Below are 25,179 nucleotides of genomic sequence, written 5' to 3' on the forward strand. Positions count from 1 at the left end.
TCCACAATTACTCCCATTTACTGTCTATTCCCAGTTACTCTGCTCGTGCCTTTTCTCTTCTCCAAACGCCATTTATACCCTCACCGCAAAATCTCATAATAAATTAGATAATGTCTACAACTCTAAACACGCTTTTCTTGAACAAAGAGGAGAGGAAAAACTCACTTTCTGCTGCCATGAGATGAATACCTTCTGTAACAGCCCAATTAGCAGCTTCTCAATTAGCTGTTGCTAAGCGTGGTGCAACTTGAGCCCCCAATTAAAAAAACATCTATTTTTTTTTTAAACAATTTATAATTCCTACCATTTTTGGAAGAACACTGAATTTAAGTAATTACATGTGTAGGTTGAGATGCATGTAAGGGAAGAGAAGTGAGGAAGCAAGTAAAGCCTGCAAGTTTTAATCAAGTACACCCATAAAATGTATTTTAAGCCCTATGCTTATGCGTTCACCAGTCCAACCTGTTTTGATGTCTCAATATACTCACTCTTGTTTTAAAAAGACTTTTAGCTTCAGTTAAGCCACATGTGTGTGCGCGCGTGTGTGTGTGTGTGTGTGTGTGTGTGTACACATGTGTGTATGTGTGTTGGTGGAAGGGGAAAAAAAAAACGTACTGCTGCAGCTTAGCAGGTAGCCTATCCAATATCCATTTTGGGGGGAGGGAGGGGGCAGAAGTGGCATGGGGATGGCTGTTCAGAGGTCTTGAGATGATGGAGAGAAACTGGATTGGTGGATGTCTTCACTCGGTGTGGCCCCCTACCAGGCCCTTATGTCTTTATATACAGTAAACAGATGACCAGCCAGTCCTCAGTGCGTCTGTTCTCTCCTGGTCTGTCTCACATTTTTTCTCTGCCTTTTTTGCTCTTTCTCTCTCTTTCTCCATCAGCTCATCTGCAAACCTTTTTTCTTCATCTGCATTCAGACTTCTCTTCCCGAGACGAGGCACGCACACAAGAAACACATTTTTCTCTTAAAAAAAAAAGTCGCTTTTTATAAAAACCACCAGTGAAATCAGCAGCGGTCTTGTGTTGGTGTGTGAAAAAGAAACCATGCCTCAGCAGATGTTGCTCCTATCCATGGTATCCATGTGGCTTTTAGCCGGCTACTTCCTTGCGGAGGCAACATACTACCATCCCCGCGACTACAACCACCATCTCGACTATAATCAGCATGTCAATATGGACAATCAGCTGCCACCCGAGGTTGAGGTCGAGATCCCCCCTCACCCAGCTAACTTCAGCCGAACATTCTACGGCGTCATGTTTGATGCTGGAAGCACTGGTACCCGCATCCACATCTACAAGTTCATCCAGAAGGACCCAGGTGAGTAGTCTCTTTTGCACATATTGTCTGTTGTCTGTACATTGCATTTCGCTTTTCCCTCTTTTTTCTCCGCCACTGACTAACACATCCACGCCATTGTGTTAAAAATGAAAAATATGAGTCCTTCTTTAGAGATGCCTCTACACCCTCCAAACAGTCAAATCAGCCTTCAGTGGAGCCTGTGGCTTTCTTAGCGCTACGCTGTCTCCTTGCAGTGTCTGTGTTTGCTACAGGGTCATTCACTGAGCAGTGCTAAGACAAACAGAAATCTGAGAGTGGGAAGAGAAGGGAAAAGTGAGAGAGAGAGAGAGAGAGAGAGAGAGCAAAAACAGAGGTCCAACACTTGAACATGCGCAGTTGGAACTGTAGTGACTCATAGAAAGGAAAATGCAATCTTGTGAAATTTCAATGGTACAGTATTTTGCAGGGATTATAAGATTGATCATTTTCATTGAGGGAGCATGTCTGCAGACATAGCATCACCACTAATAATGTCAGCTGTTTTTTAAGCCAGGGTACATTAAAACTGCTCATTTGACTGTCTGGAAAAAGCCTGGTGGTCTCCATTTGAGGTTGATGAACAATAATGAAATGTCTGAGTGCCAGCACAATATCATTTCAAGGGCTGGAGTTCAGCTTGTCCATCATTTTGTGTAATTTGTACCATCTATTACAATTTTGATAATGTAGTTGTTAATTTTTTTATGTGCACGCGCGCACACACACACACACACACGCACACATGGTCTCTCACACTTTTTCCTATCTCTATCTCCTGCTTTGTCCCACAGTTGAGTTGCCGGTGCTTGACAATGAGATGTATCATGCGGTGAAACCTGGCCTGTCAGCGTATGCAGATATGCCTGAAGTGGTAAGTCAACAGTTTTCCCTCTTCATTATTGGTTTCACTGGGTTACTGGGCTCATATTTGTCATATATTGTGATGGCCCTGAATTTTTCCCCCACTTATATCTTGTTTCAAAGATCAGACAAAAGTTGAACATAATATGACATGTTCTCTAAAGAATGATCTCGTAATGATTGTAAGTCAGCACTGTGATGTGTGGACTCCAGCCCATCCACAAATACATCTTTTCGGTGCATGACCACACAGTTATTTTCAAGAAAGTATATATACTTTTCCAATTTGACTCTGACCATGTAATAACCAAAGCTGATTTGCCTTATGCCAGTGCTGCTACTGTTGGGTTAGTGCTCACTGCCCTCAAATATGTGGCTCAGGAATGTGGGCAGAGAGTCAAAAATCTTTGCTCTGCTGGATTTCATCATGGTATTGCACTTACTGGTCGCTCCACACTGGTGGGAATGTATTTTGTGGTTTTTGTTTTAAGGCATTATTATGAGTCAATGATATACCTCAAAAGTTGGTAATGCGCCTTTATTAGTCAGTGATATTGTAATATCAATGGTCCCGCTTATGTCTAGAAAACTGTTAATTCACAAATGCTTTAACCTATTTTTGTAAAGGGTGGTGACACCATCCGGCAGCTTTTGAAAGTGGCGAAGAAAACAGTTCCCAAAGAAGACTGGAAGAGGACCCCAGTGGTCTTGAAAGCCACAGCTGGACTCCGATTGCTGCCTGAAGAGAAAGCCCAAGCCCTTCTGAGGGAGGTGAGGCTTCCGCTCTTTCACATCCATTCGTTTTTTTCTCCTCCAGCCTCACCTCAGACAGTTTGGCGGAGAAACCAAATGTTCCATCAAAGGCAGGGTCATGCTAACCACTTTGTGTGAGAAGGAAAGAGAGAGAGAGAGAGAGAGAGAGAGGGAGAGAATGCATCACACTGTGGAAGAGGCAACTTTTGTCCAGAGTCTGTCTGGATCAACCAGAAGAGGCCCAACTGGCTTTTGAATTATTGTATTTTTCATTGCCACACCAGCCACAGTTGTGGTTTTCTAACTCCCCCACTTTCAGACTAATTTGCCCAAGATTGATTTAGTGTCCTCTCCTCTACACCAGATGAAAAAAAATGGGTTGTGATGAAGTCTGACAACCAGCTTTGCTTTTTAGCCCAGAGTCTTGAACAGCCAGTAGCATGTAATAAATTGAGTCATAAACCACTTGAGTGGCGTAACTATAGACATTGAACAAGACTTACTTTCTTATTCTAAAGTCTGTCATTTTTTGCCGTGTACCTTTCAGGTTAAAGACGTATTTAATGAGTCGCCTTTTTTTGTGCCGAACAACAGCGTCTCCATCATGGATGGCAGAAATGAAGGTATATCAGTTTTGCCATAAACAGAATTCTTCTCATATTTACCCATTTATGAATTTAAATACAAACCCAACATACAAGCTAGTCTTCTGTCAGTAACCAACAGCTGTTCCCTTGATTTCAGATCTTTGCCACACCTGACATTGAAGTTTAATGTGTAGGTTTAAGCAATATTGACCTTATCCATAAAGTTTTAAATGGGATTCTTAATTAACCTTGTCTGGAAGCCCTCCCACACCCATATAAAATAATCTTCCACATGTTTCAATTAGTTTGAAACACATTTATGGCTAGTCAGATGTGTAAGTCATTGGCCCTGGGATTTTATGAGGCTACTGTGTAATGCTACCTCTCAGACAAGTCTAATAATCAAGGCCATTCTTCATTGGCTCACCATTCGGATGAGTGTTTGAGCATTTTGTGGGATCAGAACTTAGAGGAACAAACCTGGGCACTTCTGCCTTTCTGTGCTGGCAGCAGCAGCAACAGCAAATGAACCTTCAGAGAGAGGAAATAGCAATGTGCAGAAGGAGGGTTATTAAAGAATTGTTGTCTAACATTGCAAAAATCCACAAAGGATACTAACAGTCAAGTGGTGATAATTTAAGTATGATTGGGTGAACCATCCTTAATACAACACCAACCACACTATATAAACAACAGCATCTTAAGTAAACAGAAGGTTCTGTATCGTATGTGTATGACAAACAGCTTATGGTTTCTCCCTGTCTCTCTTGCAGGCGTCTTGGCATGGGTAACAGTGAACTTTTTGACAGGTAAAGTATTGCTCATGTTTCAGTAAGGTGGTGTTAGTGGTAGCTGGGGGTAGTTCCAGTGGTTTGCACTGCACACAGCAGCCTGTGGGCTATGAAAGACCACAGTCTCCACTCCCTATCTGCCTTACCATGACTCAACACTCAACACTCACCATCTGCTCAGAGCAACTCTGCACTAGAGCCACTCACATGGGCCTGACTACGAGCCAGGCCGCTGTAAATAAACACAGAATTTATCTACACAACTCCCAATCAAAATACTTGTTTTCTTCTCTGACATCAGTTATTCATACACGTTCTAGCTCAGCAGGTATCCAGCAAATACGGGTCTGTGCTCTCAGCTGGTAAAGAGCAAAGTAAAAGGGTTTTATTTTCAGTGGTTTGTTGCTAATCTTCACTGAAGTTAGGTTCGCGATGGTATTACCATCCCTGACAATGTTTAATTAACTGTTTTTATAGGTCCATGTTACACGTTTGACTGACTGTGTTTATTGCGTTACAGGACACTTGTATGCCAAGAGCAGGAGAACGGTTGGCATTTTGGACTTGGGTGGAGGATCTACTCAGATCACTTTCCTTCCAAAATCTAAGGTATGATGTAAGATCAGATTGCAAAAAAAAAAAATGAATGAGGATTGCAATTTTATTTTAACGAATTTGATTCTGCTCTCTCTGTGCTCCCAGAAAACTGTGCTGAACGCTCCACCAAACTATATTGCTAGATTCAACATGTTCAACAACACATATGAGCTCTACACCCACAGGTAAAATACTGAATTGTGGTCACACAACCCATGCTCTGCACACAACACATGCATCACATATCATGTGCAGTACGTACAGCAAGAATGTCTGTCTCCCATCACAGATATACATTCATGGTTTTTTAACATTCTCATCCTGTGTAGTTACCTTGGAAATGGACTCATAGCAGCTCGACTGGCTACCCTCGGGGCACTTGGTGCTGATGGTAAGAAACATTCATTATGACAAATTAACACATATGGCAACTCCATTAGAGTTTAATATTGAGTATTACTCAAAATATGGTCACAGAAATCAATGCGTTCTGTCGAATTCTTTATTATACAAGAAGATTTCATGTAATGAGTTTGGAACAGGGTAAAAAATGTCCTCTTTCTCCTAGGTCTTGACTGGAAGGTTTTCACCAGCTCCTGCCTACCCAAGAAGTTCAGAGAAGACTGGACCTTTGGTGGGATCACTTACAAAGTCAGTGGTATCCCAGATGGTAAGTTCACAAAAAAGACTGTCCTTTTTCAAGCAAGAGAGGTGAATGACTTCAGAGTTAAGACTGTGGCACTTCTCATGGTACAAATTTTAAAGCGTTAAAAGGAGATAAAAAGGAGTTAGGAGGAGATAAATCATGATACTACTCTGTGATCTGTTTAAATGACTGATAATGCAGCTTCAGAAACTTAAAGGAGACATTAATTTGATGTTGTTTGAGCTGAGATGAGGTTCAGTCACTGAAAAGCATTGTGGAACCAAGCAAGTCTCAGGACCTTCGATGTTTAGTGTGATTTTAGGCTTGACAGGGGACGGTTCAGTAATAATCATCCTGCCAAGTTTGTATTTAAGAGAAGAGAAGATTGTAAGTTGACTCTTCAAATGACACAACACTCCCTAACCACAGTCTTGTAGCCAAAAGATACTGGGTTAGTCACACACTTGGTATTTTTCACTTTCTTCACGTTGCTACCAGCTTGCACTTGACCACTCTCAATTATGTGGTCAAAAATAGCCAACCAAGAGGGGCTCCAGTAAGTGGTGCTCATGTCAGCGCATGGTTTCTGCTTGTAGACCCAACCAACCATCTAGGTTCCCTCAAGACAATGCAAAAGTTGCCCATTTTGTGGCTTTTCTGAGGGAAACCTCTCCCTGAAGAGTTTGTGGTGAAACTATGTAACAGGGCAGGGTTTTACAGAGGGGTGCACTCCACAATCAAATGACACTGCATGCAGGGATCCAAGAACGCTGAGCATTTTCAGCAAGACCATTAAGACCCCTTTTTAGCCTCATGTTGAGTTGAAATCTGGTGTGCTTTTTTCCCCTGGATATATCTTGGAGAAATGTTGAATACCATCAACAAAGATATAACTGCAGTAGAAAAAAAAAACAGCAAATGTTGCAAAGGCTTGATTTTCTGATTAGTTCACATTTCACTTTAAGACACCAGAAAACATACAAAGACATACATTGTTTTTCTGTAAATCAAACCATTACTGGTATGAAATATTTATATTGGGGCGTTAAGGTTTTAGTGTCTTTATCTCTTAACAGGTTATGCTGGTTATAAGCTGTGTTACCATGAGGTAATGCGAGTGATAAAAGGGATTATACACCAGCCTTACGAGGTGAAGGGAAGCAGCATTTTCTACGCCTTCTCCTACTATTATGACAGAGCTGTGGAGTCTGGCCTCATTGGTGAGATAAGCTGACATTTTCTTTCTCATTTACCAAACTCTTAAAGATAATTATGCAACAGAGTGTCATAAGATTTGAAACACAACTCTCTCATCTTAACAACGCTAACATTAAAACAGCATTTATATTTCAAAAAATTACAAAAAAAATTTGTTTTGTATATTTATATGATGGCCCACAAATGTACACTATCTTTTTGAAACTGACAGTAACAAGAAGCAGTTTTTTTTTGTTTTATAATTGCTTGCTGTGGTATGAGAACTGTTGTGGATGGGATGAAAGCTGACTTTGTTTTTCTTCTCTAGATGGTAGCCGAGGTGGCGTCGTAGAGGTCAGAGATTTCAAGAAGAGGGCTAAGGAAGGTAAGCAGACAGACAAGGGATGTTTTTCTACTCTGCAGAGTACATGCAGGTCAAAGTCTTCCCGCACACATTGCACAAACATAAACTCTCCTTGCTTATTTGCATTTGAGACTCCCGACAATCACACTGGCTTCACAAAATGACAACTTCGCGACCACAAAAACACACCCTGTTCTTCTCCCACACAAATACCTGACCTCGTGTGAGCCAAACTGCTTTTGCACCTCTCTAGCTCTCTGTCTTGGCACTTTCCATATGCTCTGAATGTGACAGAGAGACGTAATATCAGCCTGTGCGCAATGCACGAGTGCACGTGATCATATCCACATACTGCTTTTGGCAGGTCAGTGCATAAGAAACCGTGAGATCGATTTATGACCGTTGGCACATTTTGCTGTGGTGTGTCAAACAGTAAAAGCTGGTGTTGAATCAGATTTATCACTTGCAGGGACGAGCTTAAGTCTTACGCAGGTCTTTTTCTATGCATAGTGAGAACACTCAAGTGCGGTCTCGATGAGCCACAATTTGGCTGGTGGGACACCCCCTCATCTTTGGCTAGGGAGTCTTGAGGGAGGGCACCTGAGAGCAAGTTTGGGGGGGGGGGGGATGAGAGGCTGAGACATAGTGTCACACCCATAGTGAGAACACTTGGCACTGTTGGACCTCTGTGGCTTGGCAGGAACTGCCAACATGTGCAGACACTGAGGCATAGAACAATTCCTCTCACACCTACTCTGCCCAGTCAGCTAAACAAAAAACAAAACACTGCAAAAGATCACTGTCTCTCAATGATGTGGTAAAGTGGGATTCTACAATACATCGGCTCATGCTTCTGCTGCAGACTGTTACGCAATTCCTCCCATGCCCAGGCTAACTGTGGCTTCATTCAATACAGCATTGTTTTTTTTTTTTTTTGTTCGTTTGTTTTTTTGTAGTTACTAATTCCAGTTCTGCAAAGACAAAGTGTTGACTCTGTTCATAGGGGTAAATCTAAACAACGAAATGAACTCTATTCAGACAGCTACTGGTGCTTACTTAGCTGATGTTTGTGTTATGCTCACCATATTTTTTTTCTTTGCAGTGTGCAACAAGATGACCAAATACCGTCCCATCAGCCCTTTCCTCTGCATGGACATGACATATATCACCTGTCTCCTGAAAGAGGGATTTGGCTTTAAGGACAGCACTATGCTACAGGTCAGCCTTTCCCATAGTAAAATATCTGAAATGATATCATAAAAGCATAAAAACAACAAAGGCTTATGTCTCATCTCATTTGACTGGCAACTGGTATCGATGTATCAAGTAAACAAACATTTCCATTTCGGAAAACCGTGCTTTGAAACGTGAGATTGGTCTATAGCGCAAGGATGTGCCACAACTGGAAAAAGAAAAGTCCTGAAGCTTAAGTATGGTCGTTTATTTCTGGCACTGTGGGCTGCATCCTCCTAACGAGCAGCTCTAGGTCAGCAGCTACGCATTACAGATCCTCTCATTTCCTTTTTTCCTCTCCTACAGCTCACGAAGAAGGTGAACAACGTTGAGACGAGCTGGGCCTTGGGCGCTACTTTCGATCACTTCCAAAACCTGAACATCCACTAAAGCCCGTGGACCAGCATGGGGGGGGGGGGGGGGGGTTCATAGGGCCAGAACAGGGAATCCTTCACATTGCACCTCCTCCAACCGAGCAGCTCCATAACCCCTAGACCAGTCTATCCAAGCCCTGCACTGCAGCGTCATGCCAACTCTTCTACTCTCACACGCGTACAAACATCCTAACAACTCATCACAAACAAATCACTATATTTTTTTAATGATACTGAGGTTAGCCTGCTATTTCTACTGTATTTTTGGCCCAAAATGACTTTGAGTTTTATTTTTGTAGCGTGAATATTTACATTTTCTTTCTGTCCACTTTTGCCTTGAGTCGCCTTCTGTGTCACTTGACAGCCTTTGGGTTTGTGGTGTATAGTTAGATATTAATGAGGCCATTCATAGTTTTTCAAATTTAACTTTCAGAGTTTTCAACATCTTAGGCTTGTACTGTGGTTACGGGTTATTTTACAGTGTAGTGTAGGGACACTTTAAGGGCAAAAAAAATTGTAGCCCCTGCTTCCAGATCATCATGTAGATAATGTGATGTACATGATACCTGCTGTAAGTAATTAGACAGGTACATCTTTTTCCTGATATACCTGCATAAATAGAAAACATGTTTTAATCAGTCTACTTAGCCCCTTATTTCAGCACATAACACTTTAAATGTAGCTGATGTAGCTACAATTTTTTAGTCTTTCACGACAGAGTTGTATATATTTTTTATTAGTCATGTTGGGAGGATGTCAGAGGGGCAAGAATAGACCACAGACAGAACAGAGAGAAAAGGTGTGGGGATAATTACCGCCATTGAATTTGAGAAGTACATGAATGCCGTTGTATGTATTTATGTACGGATGTATTTATGTGTGTTTGTTTGTATGTCGTGAAGCTTCACATTTTGGATCTGCAGCCTCAGGGTAAAAAAAAAAAAAAAGCTTCTTTTACAGTCAATGCAAGAGGATTCATCAGTGTATGGTGCTTAAAAAACCTGACCAGTACTGACAGTAGACTAAAAAAAATCCCCAGAATCCTCCACAGCCTACACATTGATTGACAAACCTGTTATTCTGAGTACAACCTGTTTCCTCATCACGAACCAGGCTAGACATTTTTAAGACTGGGTCTTTTATTCTTGTTCACCTGTGCTCTTTTGTGGTATGCAGCTCAAATGGCTATTTGATAGAAGATAAGAGATTCAGACGGTATGACACCTCACAGCATTCTTTAGGACATTATTATTTAGCAGTTATCTAACAAAACCTCTAAAGGCATTTGAAGATCAAATGTGAGATTAAATGATGCTCATAGAGAGACATTTCAAGTTTGATGAGAGTCATTTCAAGTTTTGGTTAAAATGAGGGAACTTTAGTAAGAAATTCACTATTCATCAATACTCAGGTTCTTGGAGTAGGGAATTAGCATGTTGTTCCATATCACAGTGTTAATTTTAATATGGTGACATATCCTTCCCAATTTCACTTTATCATCTTTTCATTATCAGTTAAGGGATGCAGCTCACTGCTCAAAGCACTTCCTATGCCAAGTGCTCTTTGTGAAAAATATACTGTAAACTTACATCTTGATATTTAACTTTCAAAAATACAATTTATTCTTTCACTTTCATAGTGTATACACCATAATTTCTTAAAACCAGCATAATTATATGTATATATGCATTAAATATCACTGTATACGAGTTATGGAACAGGTCATCAGCTGAGACTGTATAACGTGAGACATGGCCATGTATTCCTTTTCCTCTCATCTACTTTTTTGTTTGGTTTTTTTTTTTTTTTTGCTATGGAAAGCTTTTGCCTCATAATGATTGGTAAAAGCTCTGTAAATGCTATAAATATGCTATGAAAACAACATAAGACAGCAAAACAAAAAGAATGGTAGTTAAAGATGTGTATGAAATGAATATATTGTACAAGTACCATGTTATTAAAAAAATTAAAAAGTCTGACTGTTTCTGTGCATGACCTTTGTTTCCCAAATGGGTTTGAGAAAAATGTCGGTGTACTTTACTGTTGCCATGGACTGTCTATTCAAAAAATTACTTCACACGTGACTAAATTTTACTGCACCTACATATAACTGTATTTCTGTTGATTATAAAACATAAGCAGATAGAAAGTGTTCAATAAAATAGTATGGACATTTATACAACAGCAAGGTTATATGTACATACACTTATACTTACACAGTATGCAATTAGCTTTTTTTTAGAGGACTATACTCTTTGAAACTATGAGTGAGGTCTTATCCTGTTCACTCTAAGATCCATGTACACATTAGAGCAACTTTAAGAGTTGGCATTGCAGTTAAAGAAAAAATTACACCCAAACATAACAGAATACTGACTAAATAAATGAAACCTATTTACTCATTGACGGCCAGAATGTGCAAAATGTATATGACCCTACAGTGCAAAAAGACACAGGGATCACAATAAGAAGATAACAACAATAAAAGTTAACGGAAGAAGAGCAGGGGTTAAAATATAATTTATTAATTTACACGTTTTACATTCCACGGAGACCGTTCTCATGCCGTCTCGTCTTTAGAGACCCATCAAACCACCGCTCTGGGACCGGTTTTCATTTGCTGGCGTATGCAATAATCTGATCCTGTGGGCACAAAGGGCAAGATCACATCATCAGTTCATCTGGTGTCTCATTACCAAGATTAATACTACCGCTCTCTGCAATGTATGAGAAAATCTTGGTCACACATCGGTAAATTCAGTGAGCATGTTCTGCACGTGTCTTGTTTGGCAACCCTTCTCATATGTAAACTTTGTGACTAGAAGGTGTTCCCAAGGCCTCAAAACTGCCCGTGGGGTTTTTCCTTTCCACTTTGAAGGGTTTCAGGGGAGACCCACCAACCACTAGTTTTCCCTGAAATACACTCTACAAGACTGGTAAAGGCATCAAGCATTGACTGTATCTGACAGAGCTGCATGGTATAGCTACACTAAGAGAAAGCTTCACAATTAGTTAGTTGTTCTGGTCGGAATCGCTTAGTAGGGGAATGAAGCCATTCCATATATGCGGTCTGTAATAAAAGGAGTGTGAAAAACACAAGCCAACACCACCATGCATTGCTCTGTGCTCTGGGGCCAGCCCTGCAACCCCACCCACACACTTTCCCCAACAGTAAATTTGAGGCTAAACTTAGATGTAGTAGTAGTTCTTCACCATGTAAATTACAGGCACGGGCAAAGCAGAAGGCATGTAATCAAACTACAGGATGGGGGATGGGGCTGGAGACTAGGAGCCGGTGGAGGGAAAAAAAAAAAAAAAAAAAAGAAAGAGAGAGAGTGAGTGAGAGGGAGAAATAAATAGAAGGATGGTCCAAGCTACAGTGGAAAACAAATGAAGGTGAAAAGAAGAAGAAGGTAGATGGTGAAAGCCCTGAAAAATGGGCAAGGGAAAGTTGAAGTAGCTGACAACAGAACAAGCTGGCAAAAAAAAAACCAAGAGAGAGAACAACAATAAGCGAGTGTGTGGCCCTGCGGCGTGACAGGATGGGTCACGGAATATGATCTGGATCACTGAAAATGATGTTGGAAAAAGAAGGAGAAATGGCTAAGGGCAGGCAGGAAAGAGAATGAGAGAAAGATCTGGAACAAGCCTTTAGCTCAGATCTGGGGGATGCTTTAGGTAAAGTAAGTACCGGAGTGCTCTCCGGATTACGTGGAGACTGTGTGGAGAATAGCCTTCATTTGAGAAGTAGTGGGTATATTTTAGGCTGCTCTGAGGATCTCTTTTTTTTTTTTGTTTGTTTTCTAAATGTTTCCGGGCATTATAACGACATGAAAAAGAAAAGGAGCACCCTCGGGGCTGTGTGAAGGTGGCAAGGAAATGAATGAAAACAATCACCACGGTTACGGAAAAAACCAATGAGTGTGGGAAGAGCTGATAAGCATGGATGTGAGGAAGAAGAAGAAGTCGTACTTTGAGAGGTGGTAGAGCGTTGGTGGCTTGCAGGCCAAAGGTACGCAGTAAAACCACGGGAGCAGAGTTGGTGGAGTAGAGTCTCTTCATGAGGTCAATGGCGGCCATCATCGGCAGGTTGTGACGCTGACGTTCCGTCTCGTACTCCAAAAGGTGCTGCATGGCCCCTGGAGGTCAAAGGTCAACAGCTTTAACAACAGAACTTAACAGCTATGTAAGAGCATAGCTTAAGGAGTAGGACTTTAGAGTTATTTTATTTTCTCCAATGCAAACAGTGCTTCTCTACCTTTTTTTTTTTTTTAAACAATATTAATATGCTGTCGCATGAATATAAACTAGCATTTCAAAAAATGTCCTACTGTACACTGCAAAGTCAACAAAATATTAATATTGTATATTCTGTTGCCTTATATTTAATGTTTCCTCTTTATTATTAGAGCTCACAAGGGCTATACACACAAAACATTTCTTCCTTACAGGATTTCCATTTGTGGGTAAGTGTAATGTACACATAGTCCTTGGCAGAACAGGAAAAACAAAAACACGTCCAGTGGAAAAGAACTTACACAAAACACCACAAAAAGCTCCACTACAGCTCATGTGTGGAATCTTTTTTTTCCCCCCCAATTGCATTCATCAGCAGATGAGCCAAACTCAAAACCACAAACCTATGTGGAGTCTCCGATTTCTTGTCACGTTTATTCGATTTGAGATGGTGGTTGGAATTTAACTGCTACACACACACACATACACAATTTATGATATATGATTTAAAAAACAGCACCTCATTTTCTGCCAGATTTACAGACTTTCCAAAATCCCTTAGAGATGTAGTGATCTCACAAGACTTTATTTTGCCTCCATCCCCACACACATGCATATGAGGACATGTACCAAATGTAAAACAAGACAATGCTGTCTATAGCCTGTCAGAGAAGAGCTCTGCAGCTGTAACTCACCAAGGTCTTTCCCACTGAATGCTGCTTGACTGAGGACTTGTGTGAGATAGTCCACATCCCCAAAACCTAGATTGGCACCTTGGCCTGCCAATGGGTGGACTCGATGAGCTGCATCCCTGAAAAAAGAGAGAATTATTAATATGACTGAATGCTTTATCAGCTACAGCAAGCAAAGGTAAATACTTTATTAACTACCTAAACATAAAATACTAAATACCAAACTGTTGCGACACACTGCTTGTATTATGATAACACCAGCATACATTCCATGCTGTAAGACCACCAGCATGTAAAGCATATATAATGAACAAACTCTTGTTTGTTCATGACGATGAGCAGGAGAAAAAAGTCAAATCGGCTCATCCTAAGCACCATCCAAATCAACTTTCCCCTTTTTTTTTTTAACAGCAGATCGCAGATTTACATTTGCAGAATATACATTCTCTACAGTATGCATAGTTCCATCAGCTGACCACAACACTTTGGAGTGGATGAACCTACCCAATAAGAGCCACTCTGTGGCGGATGTATTCGGCCGCATGGCCCATTCCCAGCGGGAACATGACCCGACTCTTTGGGCCTATGCCGGCCACACTGGGTGGGAGCTGGCGGGTGGAGGCTCCGGACGGCATCAAGACAGACAGGGCAGTTCGAAAGAGAGACCCCGCTGTCTCCACCAGATCAGAGTGGTTCTCATTACTCCACTACAGACAGATGGAGGGATAGTGATGGAAGAGAGATAAAAGAGTGGATTATGAAAAGACAGTGAGAAAGAGAGAAATGTGTTTGAAAAAGAGAGACAGAAAGAGGGAGAAAGAGTGAGCGAGAGAGAGAGAGAGAGAGAGAGAGAGAGAGAGAGAGAGAGAGAGAGAGAGGGAGGAGAAAACAAAGGAGAGTTGAAAAACACAGTGAGGAGGAAAGACAGCTGAAGTTTGACAGTCAGACCCAATGTGACACAGACACGCAAAAAGAGAAGTTAAGAAAGCGCAACAATAGGATCAGTCAGAGACACTTGACCAGGACACAGAGGGCTTCCCATTCCCTTCAAAGCTGCTGGAAAAAAAGGAGAAATTCTGGCAGCCTTACAAAAGGCTACACCTAATTAAAATAAGATGCTGAGCAGCAAACGGCTTTGACTAAGTTTGGTTTTAAGAAAAAAAAAATTCCATGCAGTAATGACCAATGAAAGCAAACCATGATCTTAATTAGCAAACCAGTCCCGGCAGGCATGACTCAAACTCACAAGCCTGTGACCAGAGGCCTTTTTACCCAATAAAAATAGCTCGCTTGGGAATGGCGGAGTTTCTTTCAGGAAACACATAAAATGTGGAGAGGTGTGAGGGGAGCAGGTTCAGAGCACTGTGTACCACTCAAGAGATTTCAGCCCTGGACCCTGGACTTTCAGCCCAGCACAACAAGAGTCAATACAAGAAATGAATGTGTTGAATGATGGTGAATTGCATTTACAAGTTGCATAGCATTACGTAACACTCATGAGAAGCCGTGCCACACTGAGCATTTGTGATACATCCTGAAGACAACTATGCTATTTCCCAATCCCCATACAGGGCATCTATAGAACAGCACATCTGACATCACCTCCTGCTCCAGTAGACCTGACTCAGCTCAGCAGCTCACTGTGAAACCCCTAATTATCTTGTTAGAAAAAAATGTTATTCCTTTGTATGAAATAAGTAGTGATCATGCTCTTACTATGTGCAAATAATGATCAAGCAGAAGTTCAACTAAAGGGCATTTAAACTTTATTGTACGAAGAAGTAAAAAGAAGAACATGACCTGGGGCTATGAAGGGCAAGCTGTTAGAAGATATTGAAAACAGGTAGTGAAACTGCTGTCACAAGAAGATAACCGCGCTGTACGCATTAAACATGCTCCGCCTAAGAACCGATATGACCGCTTTTGAGGGAATAAATACTGCCCCCGACTAAGGAGAAACAGTACAACTCACTACTGCAGTACTTGGCTGTATTGTTGTGTGACTTGTCTCCTCGCCGCGAGAATAAACGAACTTGCTTTGACTTCGGAGGATCTGTGTGTCATTTTGTTAAATTATTCTAACAATCTGAAGGAGGTATGTTGGATACTTCAAATGTGCAAAGATGTCAGCATCCAGGAAACTCTATATTAACCTCTATATCAGTGGTTTGTCAACTCCAGTCCTGGGGGCCCACTGTCCTGCAAGTCTTTGTTTTAACACAGGGCTGACACACCTGATTCCACTGATCAATCAATCATCAAGCCCTAGATTAGCTCAATTAACTGTGATAACGTAGAGTTAAAACAAAGACGTGCAGGACAGTGGGCCCCCAGGACTGGAGTTGAGAATCACTGCTCTATATTACTCTATAGTGTGTGTGTACTCACAAAAGCAGAGCCTCATCCAAACACAATGGGTAAAGACAGTAGTAATCTAGAAATGCCGTCTCACACAAAATGAAGAGAAGATCTCATAATATATATTATTGGGTATGTGTTATAGTTTTTCATGTTGTAGCTGAAATCGGGACAGGCTTAAAGATCTGTTGCTCACTCACAAATGCAGAGTTGATGGCATCAACGAAACTCTCCTCATCGAGCTCCAGAAGCTGCTCTGCATGTTGGTGACTGGTGGACCAGACGAGTGAGCTGACAGTATCTGACAACTTCACCCAAGAGGGAGAGAAAAAAGGCTTACGAGTGGACTATGTACCACATTTATTATTCCATCTGTAATAACCTACATGTACACAGACCATTAGTCAATGAACCAGAAGAATTCAAACTCTGAAATTGCACTTACTGGGAGCATCGCAATGGGTCCAGTTGGGAGGAACCTCTGCCAAGCTACATTGTTTTCGGTGGGCTAGCGTTAAATAAAATCACAAACACAAGAAAACAGGTCAGATGAGGATGGAAATGAGTATGAATGCTAGATAGACAGTGGGCCCAGATTCAATGCAAAAACCCATGTGGAACTGGAATGTGTAAAAGTTTTATTGTTATAGCAACGTACTTCAGATAAATGCAGCACGGCTACTACAGCAGACTGGTCATAATTCCATTTCACAGTGGGAATCCCAGCCTCCCTCCGGACCATTGAGTTGGGCCCATCAGCGCCAATCTAGGGGGAAAAACATAACCAATCACAGATCCGATTCCAGAGCTACCTGACATTGTAATTCAAACAGACACAATGATTACAGAGTTTTGTGTACAGTAAATCCTCCTTATCCACGGATTTGCTTTCCCTGGTTGTCAGCTACCTGTGGTTAACTGTGGTCCGAAAATATTAAAGAAAAAATTCCATAAATAAACAATTCAACAATTTTAAATTGCGTGCACTTCTGAGAGGCGTGATGAAATCATCTCTCGCCATCCTGCTCGGGATGTGAATCATCGTCTCTAAATTCAGCTTTGTCATAGGTATGTATGTAGAGGAAAACATGTGTTATACATAGGGTTCAGTATTATCCTCGGTTTCAGGCATCCGCGGGGGGTCTTGGAACGTATCCCTTGAGGATAAGGGGGGACTACTGTATATTTAAAATAGGGATGGGCGATATTTCGAATATACTCAGTGTATCGCGGCTTGTTCTACGTGCGAAGTAGTAAATGAATACATCACAAACATCAAGTACAAATTGTCACGTAATTTTTTTAAGCCGCGGGCATGAGACCCGCTTTGGCGTTTTGCTTCTCTCGCTCTCTCCTATGGCTCTCTCTCTCTCACAGGCACAAAAATGTAAAAAACCCACATGCATACCTCACACACACTCACCCCCCTAATCCAGACCACTCTCTTGGGCGAATGCATGTGATGTATATAGGTGAGATGTGCGTTTTTGTATCTAGAGGAAACATGGAAAGAGCCTGGAGAGAGTAAAAGAAGTGAAATGCCAAAGTGAGTTTATACGTGTTGAGTTCGGAAACGGTAATAGAACATGAAGGCGGATGAGCTGGTTCCGAAAAGAAACAGCTCTGGATCCATCATCTGGCAGTGGTTTGGGTATCGCAAGGAAGATGTTGAATAAATACTGTTTTATTAAAATTAACTTGGTTGTGATTTTCCCCTTTTTGCACGCAAGTTTAGAATTGTTCCAACAGAAGCCACTAGTGAATATTGCAAGAATGTTTTAATGCAGACATATGTTGCAGGGACTTCTAGAATCATTATACTGGTGTGACTGTATGCATCAAAGGGTTAAATTAAGCATTTAACTTTAGAGGAGATTTCAAAATATCGAGATATATACATCGTGTATCGCGATATGACCTAAAAATATAGCCATATTATCTATAGGCCATATCGTCCGGCTCTGATTTGAAATAGCTAGTGTATATCTTGGCAATAATGTTAGCCTTCAGATATCTTACATTAGCTATTTTTTGAGCAACAACAATGATCTAAACGAACACAAGCCAACCACTCTTGACTAACTGACTCACCAATAGCTTGGTTTGCAGTGTCTGTCCATTGGCTAATGTCACCTGGACCCATGGGATGGAGTCAGCCACCTGGTGTGAGCTAGGCCATGTGTATTTAACAACTTTTGTTTTGTACTTCACCTCTACATGATCTGGACATGGGAAAACAGAAAAACAGAAAAATTAGATTAAGAAGGACAGCCCCCAACACTGCCCACCACTCCAACCCCCAAACACAGCAATCAGCTTTCTTTCTCAGTCCATCCTGCGAGATGAAGAAGTTAAAAAAAGAGCAGAGCAAAGCAAACCAGATTTGGCTGTGAGAGGATCAATGCTGAGGATTAGCAAACCACCCTGTAAAACACTGCTGGTTTCCTTTTTCCCTGACCAGCTCACATTAACAAAAACCTAAAAGCCTCAGGGAAGCCACAAACAGCTGACTAATAGTGATTATCTACACGTTTATCTACATGCTCCACTAACTGGGTGCTCACTGCCTATGTTACACAAGTAAGGGAAAGTGAAGACGGGAGAGGAAAACAGTCACTTTTCTTAGAATCACTGACGGTCAGTCATCAAAAACGTGAAAGGATCTGGAATTACGCATGTGTTTGTGGACTCGGAGAACAGTCTGCCCACAAGATTGACGACTGGTTGTCGAACATGAGAGGCCAATATCAGATTTTTCTGGTGATTGGAGAGCAGAGCTGAGGCCGAACCCAGCTGGCAGACGTGTGCGTGTGTGTGTTTTTCATGTTGTTTCTTAAATAGGAACAGCGACAAGGGGAAAAGTTGTAAGTGAAGAGGGTAAATGAAAATATACCAAAACTCACATGTGGATCTGCACGTGCCTCCACACATCTGCTGAGCGTAAAATGTTTCTTTTCTTTTCCTGCTCCTTTTCTCTTTTTTTTGGTTTTTAAAAATATGCCACTTTACAGTCTATGGCATGGCATAACTGGGTTTCATTTGCAGAGTATGAGAAAGTCTTGTTTAATTATAACAACAAAATGTTACAGAACATTGTCAGCAAAAGAGGAGATGAGAGGGTTGGAGGTTACAAGGCTAAAGTCATATGGTTTTATATGGGTCAATAGACCACTGCACGTGTCTCAAACATCTCACCAGGTCTCGTGGAGTTTCAAACGCCTACCAGAGGAAACGTGCCACATGATTGAAAAAGCAGGAAAAATACAGAAACGTCCAAAAAAACTGCATGAAGCAAGTCATCAAAATAAAAGTGAAAAAAAAAAAAGATGTTTGAGGAGAAAAAAAAACACACGTACAAAGAAAGTATAAGAACAGGAAGGAACAAGCTGTGGTGAATTCATGTGCCAGACCAGGGCCTAGAACCAATTAACAGGAGATCCATTACGCTGTCCAAACCCAGAGATCTGAAATAGGAAAAGCCCTACACCACGGGAACGTAAAACGAGCTGAGAAAATCTACAGCAAAAAAAAAAAAAAAAAGAAAAGGAGAGAAATCAATATTTTGTTTGTGACAGACTACTGGTTACACAGTAGCAATGCTCAAATCTCAGAAACATAAGTTGTACAACAACATATGCTCATTTTCATGTGAAAAGATGACATATTGCTTACTTTAATGTCATGCTTGAAATGTTTTCATGTTGACTAAAGCCCAAAACCATAAAATAACTCATTCATAATTTTGTGCAGCTGTAATTAAATAAACAAACACACATATGTTATTTGATAAATTCATCGTCGTCAAAATTAAAAAAAAAAAAAAAAACCTTTTCGTACCAGAGAGAGTCTGCAGCTGTTTGGTTAGGGCAGCCACTATGACATCATTCTCCACGATGTACGCCATCTCGTCCTGCAGATTCTCCTTATCGAACGTGATCAGCGCATCTGAACAAGCATCCCAAACCTTAAAACGAAACAGCAAATTATTCCTGTGGCCTACAACTCTATCCTTAAATGCACCACTCTGACCCTATTTTGGGATTACCAAAGAAGCTATGGGCCACACTGAACTTGAACACATCAAAGTGACTTAACTGAAGCCGAGAATTTGGCCAAAGACACAAACTAAACATCAAACTGGGTTCGGCAAAGGCCACCAACACCCCTTGAGGTTGCATGGTTGACTTGAGAAATGCACTGAGGCAAAGGAGAAATAGGAGATGCTATACTTCATGTGGATTTATGCCTGTATTTTTAGTCAAGCAAATAATAAATAACAAACATGTGAACATTACTGTCATGCAAAAGTTTCTATTTGTTTGTTTCATGTACCAAGGCCAGCTTTCTCAAATGGCTGCCCTATTTCAGATTTATGCAAAAAGAAAATATATTAGTTGATTTTGCACTGAAGCATGACTTAGGCCCTTGTTGTTATTGCTGGCATTTTTAAAAGGCCCAAATGACTTGTTTCACAGGCAAAACATAAGCAATGTTGTAGCAAAGGGCATTTTATCTCTCCTGCCATAAAGCTCTTAGGATATGCCTTTGCGAAAACCACTAACAGTGGTGGGTTTACACATTTTGATATGTGGTTGGGTGAAAGATATAAACGTAGCCAAACCCAACATTATGAGGATTTATGAATCCAAAAAACACCCCTGTTGATCAACTTCATGTTACTGTGTGTTGCTATGTAGTTCTGGTCATTTCCAAATTAAAATACCCATTTTCCAAGTGTTATTAAGCTTGCTTTTTTTGTTCCCAAGATACCTTGTATGGGTATGGGCTGTTCTGAGAAAAGCCAACTGATAACTCATTAGGGAACCTCGAAACATTAAAAAGTTCATTTTCTTGTACGTGGCATTTCCCAAAACCAGTTTGCGTTCCCCCCTCCGCTAAAACCACTTGACCGTAATTGGAGACGCAGAGAGAACCTTGTTAGGCTGACCTCAGGCCATTGCAAATCTGTCCCTTGTTTAGAAATAAACACATACGTTAACAAAAAAGAGAGCAAAGGGGCACTGAAAAGGTATAAATGGAGAGGTATGTCACCATCCACTGCTCTCTGATGACATCCTTTCGCCTGCACAAAAACCACAGCACTTCTGTTCAAGCACAATATAGCCACATCTTACGGGAGTGACCCACATTCCCACCACAGAGCAGAAAACCAAGGGTCCTTCTACGACTGACGTTGGCGCTCCGTTCTCTGCTTGTATCCCCTATTCCTGTTTTTCTCATAAATCACTGTAATTAGAAGACACGTGGAATGGGCTCCTATTTGAAAATCCCATGGAGATTTACGGCCTGCCATTAAATGTGATAGTAATACATAAACACTTAGCTCTGCAACCACAAGCAAAGCCAACTCTACCATTCACATGTAAGGATAAACTGAGGAGAATTTTTTTTAAAGCCCTTTGCGTACTCTACGAATCTTCCACATGGAGTGTCATAATTGGCTTCTTATATAACAATGATGGGCACATCAGTTGTGGCATTGGCAAACATTTTGAACATCATGGTTACTGTGAATTCATTTTGCATTTTTTTTTTTTGGACTTTCTGCTGCAAGAGGTCAATATTGTGTCTGCTCAAGTTGTGATTAAAATGCATTGGATTGTGATACACGCAATGCATATACAACCATCACAGTTGTCTATTTACCAAAAATAAACTGATTTGATATAAGGGTTATCCATGTCCCTTCCATTTCCACTGAATCCAGCGTATCCCAAATGTATCTTCCATTTCTACTGCAGTGCATCCCAAATGTACTTTTCATTTCCACTGAATTCAGTGCAACCCAAATGTGTTTTTCAGTTCTCCTGAGTTCGAAGCATCCCAGATGAACTTTTCATTTCCAGTGAATTCAGTACATCCCAAATGTACCTCCCATTTCTATGGAGCTCACTGCATTCCACATACAACACTCATGCAAGTATCCAACTGAAGTTTAATGTCTTGAGACAGAGGGCGTTATTTGATTCACTATCAAATAACACAAGTATTTAGTTAATGCAGTGCTGCAAATAACGGCAATGGGCTGTTTTCAGATGAACATGTGCCACTAATGACACTTTAACTTCAGGAATGTGATATCATGTGTTATCTGATTCAGAGCAGATTAAGGAACAAAAAGGGTTCAATACTGTGAAGCCTGGTGGTCAACAAACACACTAAAAAAAGACATGGCCATTCCTTCAATACACACCTGAAAAAGGCAGACACTCTTCCTGTGTCTGCTCTGTCTAATAAAGAATTCTAAATTGTTATTCAGCTTACAGGGGAGATTTGGCCCACTGATCTGCTTACCTGCATCTTTTGATAGGGCTTACATCTTAGGTTGACTATATGGTCCCAGGCACCAAGACCTGTGGGAAACCCCCCCCCCAAAAAAACATTATCTAAATCAATATAATCTTGTCATAATTCTGCTTGTCTTTGAAAACTTGCTCAAAACAGAATCCACAGCTGGAGCAGAAGGTCGGAAACATAAGTCATATGGACAAGCTGATTAACATGGGTTTGCCAATTATTGTGTCATTCAAAGGTATGACGATGCTATGACAACAAGGCCTTCCACAGAAACTGACTCAGATGTGATGAAACTGCTTTAAAAAACCATCTGTCTTTCCATGTTACTTTGAAGAACACTGCAGTATTGAAAATTCCTAACTAATGCTAAAATCTCTGGTTTGCATCTACCATTTTAGACTGGTTAGTGGTTAACTTAGTGGTTTATTTGCACAAAACCTGAACAAATAGGTCTTCCACATGTATAGTTTATACAGCATAATCAATCTGGGCTAAACACAACTTAATATGGAACAAATTGGATGACAGTGATGGACCATCCAGTACAACACCAGCTATTATCCCCGTTAAGCATGCAGCATGTGACAGGAGTCAGTCTGACTGATCCTCTGACCTACTTCCTGTCAATCTTTTATACACAAGCAACGCTGCAAATAGGCTTAATGACAGAGTGTCCTGTCTATGAGCTTTGCTATCATTGGACCAGATATACTTTTTCCTTCCCAGAGTCCTTCGATTGGGTAACGCCTCTATTTTACCCAGCATGTTGCTTGTATATGAGGCTTGACATGGGCAATTCTGAGCAGTGCTGTGCCCATTCTAGGATGGAAATATGACACATGCACAAATGATAGCGATTTCAGAATGACATCACTTGATTAAAAGACAAAAAAAAGAACCCTAACGAGCACACGAACATTTGATTGGCTAACACAACCAATTACTTAAAGGAAGAATTCTAAAGATGTTATTTTTATAACAAGTAAGGATCTTGAAGAGCTATCTGAGAACTGTGTTCATGGGACAGGTCAGAGGAAGCAAAGCAAAATGATTCACATGTGAACGTGGAAAAACAATGACAAAGCAAAAACAAGAGGGGATTTTTTGACTGTCATGAATACTTCCTGAAGCAGTTGAAATGCTTAGCAGTGCAACATACAATGTAATATGAAAATACAAGTGCATTACATCTAGGTGACTTTTAGCTTGGAACATTTAGGCAACATCTTGACAGTCCTCAATAAAACTCTTATTGTATCGTTATAACACAACTACAGCTTCAGCATAAAGATGGGTGGGTTGTATGAGGCCTTTTCAAATTTCAAGTGTTTAAGTGAAAAATGTTAAGAACAAAGCGAAACACAGAATGATACTGTACTGCTTAGGAGGGTGGCAGAGCCTGGGCTGATGGAGCTCACACGGGTGCTGTACATCTCTGGAACTTTGTCCATTACTTTTTTGTGCCCAGCTTCAAGCAGAAGAATCTTTTTACCTTGAAGATTTGGGTCAAGACCTGCAGGTGAAGAGCATAAAGGTAACTGAGACATAAAAGGCAAAAAGCGCACTGTTGCTGGTTGTGCACGGGGCCGTTATGTCTTTTATATCAGAGAATGAAGGCTAAGTAACCGAACTTCTTATGGCCTCCGTGTTATGGTAGTGTTATGGCATTTTTTCAGTTGGACATCCTTTCATTTGGGGATGCTGGTACCATGAGAACAAGAAACTCCACTTACACAAAACTAGCATGTTAATTACACCTTACTTTCTTTAGTAACATAGAGCTAAGGCATAAAACTGTAAAATTTCTCTAAAACCGTAATTGTAACCCTATGCTGTGAACGCATAGTTACTCACTCCACAAACTAAACATTTTCATCAAACTAAATGCCGGCTTGTCCTTTAAGTGGGGAAGGATGAGGTTGGGGGGAGGAAAAGTGAGGGGAACGTAACGATACGGCTTTGAAAATTTAACTACACTGTGTTCGTGAGAGAGTCATACGAATAAACTCCCAGGTTGCAGGAGGGCTCTCAGTGTAACATTAACTGAAGTATTGGAGCTCGTGGACATGACAACTCACCCAACGAACAAGCCATTGCAGTCCCCACCATTCCTCCTCCGGATATTACGATATCATAAACATGATTATCATCTCTGCACGACTCGTCCCCATGTTCGGAGCAAGCAAATCCTCTGCTCCAGACTCTTACTTCATTAAGCCTTCTCACAGCAATGTATCGCCGCCCAATTGCGGTAACAGCTAATTTTACTTTCGCTGAGCTAAACATTCTAAATAACGCTCAGATATGTGGATACAAATGATAAAACAACTCAAACTCCGGAATATGGGGACGTTCTGTTGATCTTAATTGTTCGCTTTGAAGGTGTCCCGATAAAGTCAATAACATTTTATCATCCAGCCATGTTGATACAACACAACTAACGACGTAATGGGTCAGCTCTGGGGTGAAGTGCTTCCTGTAACAACGAACCAATCAAAATAAAGAATGTGCACTGACGGAGTTTACATTTATACAGCACTCTTTAATTTCTCGTAGCTTGATGGTAACTACGGTATGAAGGGAGCTTAGTGTGCCATGGACCTAGTCTGTGAGAAGTTTGTAACAAAATCAAGTTGTCTTCAATGCTTCTTCCTTATGAAAGAATTTAAATGTTGTGCGGCGATAAACTTTTTGTGCTTCATCGCCATCTGTTGCGCTGGCGTGAAATAATCATTTTCTTATTTAAAATAACATTTTCTAATACTTAAAGACTTAATTAAATACAAGTTTCAGTACATTGGGAACGTATCAGAACTGCTTCGAACCAAACATCTACCACTGCTTTCAC

The 25,179-nt window shown here is 40.9% G+C and overlaps 2 protein-coding genes across 2 annotated transcripts; one reads left to right on the forward strand and one right to left on the reverse strand.

Annotated features, from left to right (window-relative positions):
• Window positions 1–1,050: 1,050 nt before the first annotated feature.
• Window positions 1,051–8,743, forward strand: entpd5a (ectonucleoside triphosphate diphosphohydrolase 5a). The gene is made up of 13 exons (XM_030786882.1): window positions 1,051–1,324; window positions 2,116–2,195; window positions 2,813–2,956; window positions 3,486–3,561; window positions 4,299–4,334; window positions 4,837–4,925; window positions 5,019–5,098; window positions 5,243–5,304; window positions 5,482–5,583; window positions 6,636–6,779; window positions 7,085–7,141; window positions 8,223–8,338; window positions 8,660–8,743. Exons 1-13 carry the CDS (start codon window positions 1,051–1,053, stop codon window positions 8,741–8,743), a joined length of 1,344 nt encoding a protein of 447 aa, XP_030642742.1.
• Window positions 8,744–10,904: 2,161 nt separating this feature from the next.
• Window positions 10,905–24,731, reverse strand: coq6 (coenzyme Q6 monooxygenase). The gene is made up of 12 exons (XM_030786378.1): window positions 24,410–24,731; window positions 23,710–23,844; window positions 22,329–22,387; window positions 19,851–19,977; window positions 18,105–18,235; window positions 16,672–16,779; window positions 16,459–16,521; window positions 16,214–16,321; window positions 14,160–14,362; window positions 13,659–13,774; window positions 12,700–12,866; window positions 10,905–11,370 (listed from the first exon to the last, which is right to left on the reverse strand). The coding sequence occupies exons 1-12, from the start codon at window positions 24,615–24,617 to the stop codon at window positions 11,341–11,343; spliced, it is 1,455 nt and encodes a 484-aa protein (XP_030642238.1). The 5' UTR covers window positions 24,618–24,731; the 3' UTR covers window positions 10,905–11,340.
• Between the last annotated feature and the right edge of the window lie 448 nt (window positions 24,732–25,179).

Source organism: Chanos chanos, chromosome 10 (genome assembly GCF_902362185.1).
Source record: "Chanos chanos chromosome 10, fChaCha1.1, whole genome shotgun sequence".
Lineage (NCBI taxonomy): Eukaryota > Metazoa > Chordata > Actinopteri > Gonorynchiformes > Chanidae > Chanos > Chanos chanos.

Coding starts and splice junctions, on each gene's coding strand:
- entpd5a (XM_030786882.1), top strand. CDS start 1,051: ATGCCTCAGCAGATGTTGCTCCTATCCATGGTATCCATGTGGCTTTTA. Junction 4,335..4,836: donor AACAGTGAACTTTTTGACAG/GTAAAGTATTGC, acceptor ATTGCGTTACAG/GACACTTGTATGCCAAGAGC. Junction 5,584..6,635: donor AGTCAGTGGTATCCCAGATG/GTAAGTTCACAA, acceptor ATCTCTTAACAG/GTTATGCTGGTTATAAGCTG.
- coq6 (XM_030786378.1), bottom strand. CDS start 24,617: ATGTTTAGCTCAGCGAAAGTAAAATTAGCTGTTACCGCAATTGGGCGG. Junction 19,978..22,328: donor AGCCCTATCAAAAGATGCAG/GTAAGCAGATCA, acceptor TTTCGTTTTAAG/GTTTGGGATGCTTGTTCAGA. Junction 16,780..18,104: donor CACTGCAAACCAAGCTATTG/GTGAGTCAGTTA, acceptor TTTTCCCCCTAG/ATTGGCGCTGATGGGCCCAA.